The 10,348-nt window shown below is 41.0% G+C and overlaps 1 protein-coding gene across 1 annotated transcript in view; it reads left to right on the forward strand.

Annotated features, from left to right (window-relative positions):
* Positions 1 to 10,045, forward strand: part of LOC141807827 (uncharacterized) — a 74,334-nt gene extending 64,289 nt beyond the window's left edge. The window contains exons 57-69 of the mRNA XM_074694044.1: positions 1,006 to 1,122; positions 1,279 to 1,389; positions 1,572 to 1,676; positions 1,815 to 1,919; positions 2,007 to 2,111; positions 2,235 to 2,327; positions 3,511 to 3,603; positions 3,708 to 3,812; positions 4,131 to 4,308; positions 4,550 to 4,689; positions 6,215 to 6,332; positions 6,559 to 6,689; positions 8,286 to 10,045. Of these exons, the coding sequence (XP_074550145.1) occupies positions 1,006 to 1,122; positions 1,279 to 1,389; positions 1,572 to 1,676; positions 1,815 to 1,919; positions 2,007 to 2,111; positions 2,235 to 2,327; positions 3,511 to 3,603; positions 3,708 to 3,812; positions 4,131 to 4,308; positions 4,550 to 4,689; positions 6,215 to 6,332; positions 6,559 to 6,689; positions 8,286 to 8,462 (1,578 nt within the window). The 3' untranslated portion in view covers positions 8,463 to 10,045. The remainder of the gene's footprint in view (positions 1 to 1,005; positions 1,123 to 1,278; positions 1,390 to 1,571; positions 1,677 to 1,814; positions 1,920 to 2,006; positions 2,112 to 2,234; positions 2,328 to 3,510; positions 3,604 to 3,707; positions 3,813 to 4,130; positions 4,309 to 4,549; positions 4,690 to 6,214; positions 6,333 to 6,558; positions 6,690 to 8,285) is intronic.
* The last annotated feature ends 303 nt before the right edge of the window (positions 10,046 to 10,348 follow it).

Below are 10,348 nucleotides of genomic sequence, written 5' to 3' on the forward strand. Positions count from 1 at the left end.
GAAATAAAGACAAAAACAGGAAACACAGAACACTCAACAAGAATAACTAAGGTAAACACAAGAAACCCAGGACATAAAAGAAAATCCCAAATCCTGCAAAGCACACAGTCTGAACAGGTAGAGATTTAAATATTTAGCTTCCTTAGTGAGTTTAAAACACACCAAGAGCTCAAAGAATCCTTTTCATTAGGATTTTAGAAATGTGAAGAGGTTAAAGTGTCCTGTGTGTTCAAATCTTGACATGTCAGCTCTCTGAAGAGTCAGAAAATCCTTTTTTGTAACCTTCAAAGTGAAACTTATCACTTCATCATGTGATACATTGAGTAAAAATTAAAAAGTCTCTCCTCTAGATATATGCCTGATCTTAATCCACACTTTAAAACGAGATTATCAGCACCAATATTGCTGGTTACAGGTTTTTTTAAATGGCTACTTCTTAGCTTCCAGTTTGGGTCGACCAGGACTGAACTGATCTACAGCACGTCTAAGTCTCTATGACAACGCCACGCCAGCTGACAAGGTTTAGCAGAGAAAAGAGATAAAACACAGAGATCTGTGTTTTCTCTGCTGAAAACAATTTCTGTGATTAATTTTGTAGTGATGGTGGACACTGGAGCCGAACTGTCAGACAGAAAAAGGACAGAAGAGCAGAAGAAAGATAAATAGGAGAGAGATACAGCCCGAGCTAAAGGCTAATTAGCGCAGAGCACCGGGCTAACATATAGCCTGCTTCTACATTTGCTTGATGTCACATTTCAAACCGTAGCGCTACGTAGCTGTACTGATATATACCTTACCTCAGCGCGTTGAATCCAGTAAAAATTTGTCGAAAAGAAATTTACAGCAGTGTGCAGAGACTCCGGGCCACCAGGTGGCGAGAGAGTGCAACTAAAACAGATCCTCCTCGTATCATCTTAAAGAAATCCTAAGTTTTTCTTTTCTTTCCATGAATAAGGTAGAAACAACGCTGTTGTAGCTCAGCTCAATTCCTCTTTCTCGCTGTAGAAGGAGTACAGGAAGGACCTGGAACAGGAAGTGAGGGGGCGGGGCTTGTCCGGCATGGGGCTGGAGGAAACACCTGAGCTGCTGAGGGTTAAAAACGCGAGTCAGATTCTGAACGAGGTGAAACACACTCAGCAAACACACACATGTACATGTTAAAAAAGCAACAGATGTGACTTGAGCTTGAGCGTGTGTGTATGTTTGTGTGTGTGTGTGTGTGTGTGTGTGTGTGTATGTGTGTGTGTGTGCGTGTGTGTGTGTGTGTGTGCTCTGCAGAAGGAGTACCGTAAAGACTTGGAGAGGGAGATCGTGGGGAAAGGAATGGAGCTGAGCTCAGACGTCTTAGAGATGCAGAGAGCAAAAAGAGCATCAGAGATCCAGAGCCAGGTAACACCTGAGTGTGTGTTTGTTCACTGCAGAGTGTGTTTGTCCTCAGAAGTAAACATGTTGCTCTCTTTAGTGGTAAAACTTATTTTAGATAATTTATTTCTGACTTTAATAATGATATAAAATTCTTTCGAAAATGATCGTAAAATATCTGTTATTCAAAATGTGTGTGTGTGTGTCAGAAATCTTACAAGCAAACAGAGCAGCTCAGAGAAAACTCCTATGGGACGGTTACAGACACACCTGAGCTGCTTCATGCCTCCTACCTCAAAGACGTCTACAGCCAGGTGTGTGTTCACTGAGTGTGTTTTAACTGTGAGAGATCATAAATCTTTGTGAGGGGGTTTGAGTCTTGCTGGTTTGCTCTGTGTGCTGATGATCTGCCCGTGTCTCTGTCCTCTGACTCCTCCTCTGTCTCCCCGTAGAAGAAGTATAAGGACGAAGCCGAGCGTCTGAAGGGACGCTACAGCCTGGTGTCTGAGACTCCAGAGATGGAGCGAGTCAAAGCCAACCAGAGACACATCAGCTCAGTGAGCTCAGCAGCTCCTCTGAAGCCTTTTTATCCAAACACAGAGGGACCACCCTTTAAAATAACACCGCTCTCTGTCGCCCTCTAGCTGCGGTACTGCTGGGACTCCAAGCTGATGAGAGGCCTGATGTCTTCAGTCACAGAGACGCCAGAGATCGTCCTCGCCAGGGAGAACGCCAAGAAGATCAGTGATGTAGGTATACGGGACAAAAGAACGATAAACAAAACAGACAGGGGACAAGAGCTGGATGTATTTTACGAATCAGTGTAGTGAAAAGTTGACGTACTGCTCCTTTAACAGCTGCTCCTCCTTCAGGTCAGGTACAGAGAGGAGGTCGGCTGTGGCACGGCTGTGAAGGACACACCTGAGATGGAGCGAGTGCGACGCAACCAGGAGAACATCAGCTCAGTGAGACTCAATTCTTTTTCTTTCTCAATGGATTTATTTTGTCCCTCATTTTTACAAACTTTGTTTTTCTGTTTTTTAATTTCTTTTTACATCCTTTCTGATCTTCCTTTGTCTTCTTTATTTCCTTTTTTGTATAAAGTCATTATTGGCTTCTTTTCTTTTTGTTTTTCCATCTTGTTTTTTTTTTCTATCCAAAAATCTCTTCAGCTTTCCCTCTCTCCTTTTTTTGGATTTCATTTTTTTCCTTAATCCTCCATTTCCCTCTTTTTCCACCTTTCTGCATTTTTCCTTCTTCTTTTGTTTTCTCACTTTTGCTTTCTTTCTTTCTTTTGATTTCTATTTTTTACGTTTTTTTTTCCTTTTTTTTTCTTTTTTTTTCTTTTCAGTTTTCTTTTCATCATTCCATCTTTCTATGCGAGTCCCTTTCTTTCTTTCTTTCTTTCTTTCTTTCTTTCTTTCTTTCTTTCTTTCTTTCTGTCTTTCTTTCTTTTGAATTTTTCTTTCATTCTTTCTTTCTTTTGAATTTTTCTTTCTTTCTTTGTTCTCTTGAATTTTTCTGTCCTTCTGTCTTAACTTGTTCCTTTCTTTCTAAATATCTTTCTTTCCTTTTTACTTTTTTGATTTCCTTCTTTCTATTTTTTCTTTTTCTTTTTTCCTCTTTTTGTTGATTTCTTTCCTGATTTCTTATTTCCATCCTCCTTTTTTACTTTGTTTTTTTCTTTTCAGTTCTAGTTTCACTTTCATTTTTTTCTTTGTTCCATTTTCTCTCTAACTTCTTTCAAATTTTATTCTCCTTTTTCTCTTTTTCTTTTCTTTATCTTTTCTTCTTTCAATTTCAAGGCTTTAATTTCATTCAGTTTTTACACACCCCTCTTTTGTTTCATTCCTTCTCTACATAGTTTATTTTTTAGCAAATTTTTCACATCTAACTTCCTGCCTTTTTCTTTGTCACATGTTCTTTTTCTTTCTTTCTTTCTTTCTTTCTTTCTTTCTTTCTTTCTTTCTTTCTTTCTTTCTTTCTTTCTTTCTTTCTTTTTCTTTTTTTCTTTCTGTCTTTCTTTTTTTCTTTCTGTCTTTCTGTCTTTCTTTCTTTCTTTCTTTCTTTCTTTCTTTCTTTCTTTCTTTCTTTCTTTCTTTCTTCCTCTTGTCTTACTCTTGTGATGATGTTTTTTCTCCTCGTCAGGTCAGATACCGGCAGAGCGCTGTCAAGGCAACAAGTGTTGGAGTGACTCCAGAGCTGGAGAGAGTCCGACAGAACCAGGAGAACATCAGCTCGGCAAGACACACACACACACACGGATCAGCACACATTGACACACACTCAAACACAGATTGTCATGGTATAATAATGTGTGATCTACCTTCTGTGTGTGTGAACAGGTGAGGTACCAGCGCGGGCTGCAGGAGATGAGGGGGCGGAGCTGCACCGAGCTGGACACACCTGAGTACAGACGTGTCAGGAAGTCTCAGGACTCTGTCTCTATGGTAGCAGCTTGGTTGCCATGGCTCCTGGCTGTGGGAGGAGCTAACCTGCTTGGTGTGACACCTCGGGTTGGACTGACGCACTGATACTAACAGAAACCTGCAGACAGCTCGGGGACGAGGAGTGTGTGTGTTAATAAACACTTAAAAACAACTCCAGCGTGTGTGTTATTTGCTCACTGACAGAAAGCACCCCACCTGAATGCATGTGTGTGCGTGTGTGTGTGTGTGATGTGTGTGTGTGTGTGTGTGTGTGTGTGTGTTGCTGCTGTGATTATGAAGCTTTAAGACAGAAACTAAATGTGTGTTTGGCTCCAACAGGCCAAGTACCATGAGGACTTTGAGCGGGCGCGTGGTCGAGGCTGCACGCCAGGATTCGACGACCCCAGCATGGAGCGCTACCAGAGAGCCAATCAGATGATGGCGGAGGCGGGATACAGCAAAGGGATCCACCCCCAGGCGGTGGAGATGGACAGACGACCAGGCGGCATCATCGTAGGTCAGTGACAGAAAAAGGAGACGACTTTTTTACTTTTAATCACTTTCCTGTTCCAGGAGGAGCGGGCGCAGAGACTTCAGCTGTTTTTGTTTCAGAGCCCTCTCTGCAGTAGAAGTCACCGCATGCTCTGTTTGTTCAGATGACCCTAATATGAGGATTTGAGGTGTTTTCATGCTGGATTAACTCAGTCTGTGTAAAGATGATTGGCATCCTGTGAATGAACTCTCCCTCCTCTCTGAAGACCTGAAGGTGTGGAGAACAGATCCCGGCTCCATCTTTGACTTTGACCCTCTGGAGGACAACATTCAGTCAAAGAGTCTGCGCAGGATGTCTGGTACTTCTTCCTCCACCTCTTTAACCTCCTTTAACATTAAGGGATTTGTTTCAGGCTGTAATTAACCCAAACAAAGGCAGAAGTTAGCACGAGACTGATGTTATAAAACCCTAGGGATGGGTACCTTTAACATTTGAAATGATACGGTACTGATGCCCGGTACCTGGCAACCGGTGTCTGTACTCAATGGTACCAATTTTGGGAACTTTTGTGTGTTTATAAAGTAATAAATATTAAATTGTTTCATAATAAAATTTCAAAGTTTTTCAGTTTCTTGTATTCATACTTAAATATATAAACTTGCAATGCTGTGTTTAGGTCCAGCATGGAAAATAGTCTACTCTTCCACTCCCTCAAGGTTACAAGGATGTGTTTAGGTACCTAAACATGGTACCTTTCGGTTTTACATGAATACTACAGACAGAACTTAGTCGGTACCAATAATAGTACCTAATTTGGTACCCATCCCTATGCAACCCTCAAAGAAATGAAATAAAAAACCCAGCGCAGAGTCTGATCAGAAGAGAAAAATCACCAGTTATAAGATCACCTTAAAGGGGCCGTGGGGAGTTTCTAAGTGATCTTGAAAAAGTCTCACTTCTAGATATATACCTGATCATAATCCACACTTTAAAATGAGATTATCAGCGCCAATATAGGTTATTCCTAAATGCTACTTCCTAGCTTCTCGATCGGGTTGAGTAGGACCAGATTGACAACACCATGCCAGCTGACGAAGTTTAGTAGTGGGTAGAGATATTTGTGTTTTTCTCTGCTGAAAATGATCCCTGTGATTAATTTTGTAGTGATGGTGGACTCTGGATCTTAACTGTCAGACAGTTAAGGGTTGGAGCACGTTTGGTGAACAATCACTAACTAAAAAAGCCCTCAGAGAGCGCAGACCTCCACTAAGCATATTGTGATTGTCACCAACACTTTCCTACTTTAATGTTATACTTCCTTTCAGCAGACTGTCTGCTACAATTTGGTGTCAGTTGCAGGTTTGTACGATAATTTGTTTCCTGACAGTGTTGAAAATTATAATGACCCAGTACATATTTCATATTCTGGATCTTAGAACCCAGAATATTGCCAAGATTTGGATCGAACTTTTACATCTGTCAGAAATTATGGTGATCTCGTCTTGTATTGTTTTGCAAAGCAATCCGACCATTTATAGTGGAGTTATATACACATATGGAGAAAACGGCCCTATCTCACAATGATAAAAAAAAATCTTTAAAAAAGTCCTGGATCCAGACAGTGATCAGGATCACCTCCAAAATTTAATCACTTCTTCCTTATCCCATTTTGAAGATTTCCAGAAAATTTCATCAAGATCTGTTTGTTACTTTTTGAATTATATTGTTCACAAACAAACAAATTCTCCCACAAACATAACCCCCTTGGCGGAGAGAATAAAAATAAATATCTGACTTTTCATTATTTCACATTTTTGTTTCTGCTTTCAAAGAATTTGGAAACCCACTCTTCTTTTTCATCCTTCCTTTCTTCGTCTCCTCTGTTTCGCTCCTGCTCTGTGCTGCCCCCTGTGTTCGCTGCCTGTCAGAGCGGGCTGACCGCAGGCTGAGCAGGCAGCACTCCCAGCAGTCTCTGACCCACAGCCAGGCTCAGTCTGTGAGCTCGCTGGCCTCTGACCCCTGGGACCGCAGCAGCACCGACACTCCTGGTACCTCTCCCTGTGTCGTGTTGTGTCTCTCACTTCAGGAAACACTGGCATGTGTTTGACTTTGACCACCGACAAACTAACTTTTTTTTTATCTGTAGAGTCCTAAAACTCACCGTGTGCTCACAGAAGAAGCCCCACGTGTGTCAGAATATCCAGCAGATATTTTTTAAACACTCTCATTCACTCTTTCTACCTTGTTGTCTGTGTGTTTTTGTCTCTCATCCAGCTCCGGTCCTTCCTGGAGCGTATCATCAGGGCGTCCAGATGCAGCAGCAGCAGCAGTATCACGGCTACATGCACCAGACCAGCATGTCATCAGTCAGATCTGTCACCTCCCCGCCGCACTCAGCCACCATGGTGAGCTAAGTCCTGTGTTTGTGGTTTAAAAGTCAAACTTTCAAGCTTTGATTTTCTTTACATCAGACTCTGTGAACTAATCATATGTTTTTATTAGGGCTGACACTTTGACAACGTGTTTATTAGATTATTTAATTACACCAAGATTAACCCATTGGCTGCCAGACATCTTGGAAAATCTTTCAAGACCCAAATAATATTGTTTTCTCTGACTATGTTAACACCAAAACTACCGAAGAAGAGTGGAGTCTCTTCTTTTATGTCTCTCTTCCTGTTTATGATCCAAAAAAGAGACAAAATATACTGCTTTTGATCGTGTTTATCTCTTTTTTTCTTTTTCTGGCCTACATCATAAATTTGTTTATTTATTTAGATGTAAATTCTACCCTCTGTGTCAGCTTGTTAGCAGCTTGAGCTGCTACATGAGACTACAACAGGCTGTAAGTGTGAGCGACAGGGGGGGAAGCTCTGCAGCTGTAGCTGTAGCTGCTTATTGGTGGAAAGAGAGAGAATCTTTAAACACAACGCTCGTCGTTTTTAAGAAAGGTAAACTCGCTGGGGATCGATAAAGCCTCCGGATCAGTCCAGGACTCCTGAGAAGTTGCTCTGGTGGAGGGTTATACTTCAGGATCGCTGACTGGCTCATTTCACTGTCAATCAAAAAGGGATTCAGCCTCAGACAGATCATCCAATCATCACGTAGAAGCCCAGCGTCCAGGCCAGCCCACTGCCTCATAGACCCCCAGAGACGCTGAGCGTCCGATGGGCGGGACAAAGCCCAGCGTTTATCCAATGACAGTCCAGTTTCCACAGTGGAACAACCCACTCTACGCTTCCCCGCTGAAGTCAGAAGACGCTCAGCGTCCAACTGTGTTAAAGCGCTGAGACGCTGCAGGGATGAATGAGAAGGAGGTGGAGCCAGTTACCTGTGATAGGAGCTGATTCTGAACAAAAGAGGAAGGAATTCTAGCTCAGATTTTATCAATGAAATGTACACACAGCAGAACATATCAACACTTTTTTTAGGGACATTTTAGGGGAAGCTGAGCTTTCCTTGCAGCCTTAGAGCAATCGCCACTGCGCGACACATCCTCAGTTGGAGCGTGAGCTGCCTTAACTTTTCTGACTTGCAGCGTCTCGCTATGTCTCTGTCATCTCACATCTTCTCCTCATATCCATGCTGAGCTCTCATCCAAAGAGCACACCGCTCTCACCCACAGTAGTTTATGAGCAGGATTTTGATTTACAAACCCCGCCAGACCCCGCCTCTCCCCGCTGAAAAACAAAAATTACTTCAATAGATGCAGTAAACTGTTGCCATGGCAGTGAACACAGACAGTTTAATATTGGCCAGTTGAAAAAAAAATGTGAATTTATGAATCTTCTCTTTTTCGTGTATTTATTTGATTAGTCATGCACTTCAATTTTGTGTTGTCCTATAATTCAAGTCATTCATTTGGGGACCCTAAGCAGATATGAGATTAAAATGCGATTAATTAGATTAATTAATCACAAATCCTGTAATTAATTAGATTTTTTTTTTTGGCGCTTAACAGCACTAGTTTTCATCTGACCTCTCTGTCTCTTCATCTGCAGCGTGTTTACCGAGCGCTGTACGACTACGCAGCCCAGGACCACGACGAGGTCTCGTTCAGAGACGGAGATGTCATCATCAACGCTCAGCCCATCGACGAAGGCTGGATGTACGGCACCGTGCAGAGAACCGGCAAGTCTGGCATGCTGCCGGCGAACTACGTGGAGTGTTGCAACTAAAGGAGGAAGAGGAGAAGGAGAAGGAGGAGTGGAAATGTAAAGAATATAATCTTCCGTTGCTGTCGGGGAATCAGCCGCTGGTGATGTTCTTTGTATTTCAGGGTCATTCATTGGTGTTTCTTCTTATTTTCAGAGTTCTCACAGTTCACATCAGGAAGCAAGAGTCACACATAAAGCATCCATCACAGATGAACGAAAATGAGCCACAAATATTCTTTTCAGATATCTAAATCTGAGGCATTTCAGGAAAACGTTAGAGGCAGAAATAAAAAATCAAAACTAACAGATGGAAAACTCTGAACATCTCCAGCTGCTGATGACAAACAACAGAGAATCTGAGGAGGAGGATTTTTTAACGTCTATGGGGAAAAAGAAAGAAAAGCTACAGTATAAATCCAGCATGCTGTCGATACGTTAGGTCAAAAGATACAAGTAGAGGAGGAAGAGGAGAGGAAGGATGCATGAAGGAGGAGAGGAAGAGAGTTTAGAGATGCCTGTGATTATTCTGCAAAGAATTAAACTTTAAGATTTATATTTCTTTGGGAATTCAACATGAGAGAAGTGAGAATGAACTATCAGGCCAGGTGATGAAAGATTAAGTCTGGGGATATTTTTTACATTTTCTTTGCCATTAAAAAAGAAAAAAAAGAACAGGACGCTGAAGATGTTGGCGAAAAGATGCAGCGTGTGCATCAGAATCTGAGCTTCTCCAAAAATGAAATCGAAAACATGTTAAAAAGCTGTTAAACGTGAAAAATGTATGGCTGCTTTGAGCTTCCGTAAAATTCAAGGTTTAAAAAGTCAAAATTCAGAAAATTGGTATGCAACCAAAGGACAGAGTGATGACAGAGCGATGAGCGAAAGATGAAACATGTTTTCTTTATTCCTGAGTTTGTCTTCATGTTCCCGCTGAGTGTAGTTTAGTTCCTGACTTTGATTTAATCCACAGAGACGCCGCCGCCGCACAGCAACTCTAACCTCTGTGTTTGTAACGGACTTCTCTAACTCACTGTGTACTTCTGGTTTTATCTGACTTTAAATGAACTTTTCACTCGCTGTCCACACAGAAACCGTTACTGAAGACTGAAATCTGACTGTGTGAGTATCTGAGCTGGAGATTATTTTCATACACGGGCTCTGTCTATGTTCTGGAAAGCTATATTTTACTCCTGTGTGTACCCAGTATTTAGTGTTTTTAGGGTTTGTTGTCTTGCCGTGTGAATTGCATCCAGGTCGTGTATTGAATAAAAAACCACTTCACTCAGCCTTGTTTCATCATAACGTTCTAACAGAGGGTATTTTATATGTTTAAATGCAATAGGATATAATTTACTGCCTGTTCCTGAATTTCAGAAGAGGCACTTTGTCTCGTTTTATAAAACATTTGATTTTCTCAACAGTTTTTGACTCCTAATGGCACAATTTGTAAAGTTTTTGATTTAGTTTGTTGTCGTCACAGATTATACTCGGTTAATTTACCTATTATTTGAGATTCTATATCACTTAATCTCTGTTATGTTTTATTTGCCATATAATTACAGTGTGTTACATGTGGTAGAAATAAAAAATATTTAATTTGTCAACAGTGTTTGTCTTCTTCAGCGTGACTGATACTATTCATCTGAGTTTATACATACATAGATCAACATATACATTATATAGTTACAGCTTATTTTTTTAAAATAGTCTAGAGATTTACGTTAATTATGAATTTGCAATTGCAGGAAATTCTGTGGAGGTGCGAGTAAACTAAAGGGGTCCATGCCACCTTGAGACGTACCTCTGTCCATTTGGAAAAAAATGCAATAAAAACAAATTGTAAAAATTATGATTATTGTTTCTACAATTCAAGTATTTGGGATTTTGTAATTTCAAATTAAATACAA

This window comes from Halichoeres trimaculatus, unplaced genomic scaffold (genome assembly GCF_033239565.1).
Source record: "Halichoeres trimaculatus isolate MK-OKI-2021-1 unplaced genomic scaffold, fHalTri1.1 fHalTri1_scaffold_18, whole genome shotgun sequence".
NCBI classification, from domain to species: domain Eukaryota; kingdom Metazoa; phylum Chordata; class Actinopteri; order Labriformes; family Labridae; genus Halichoeres; species Halichoeres trimaculatus.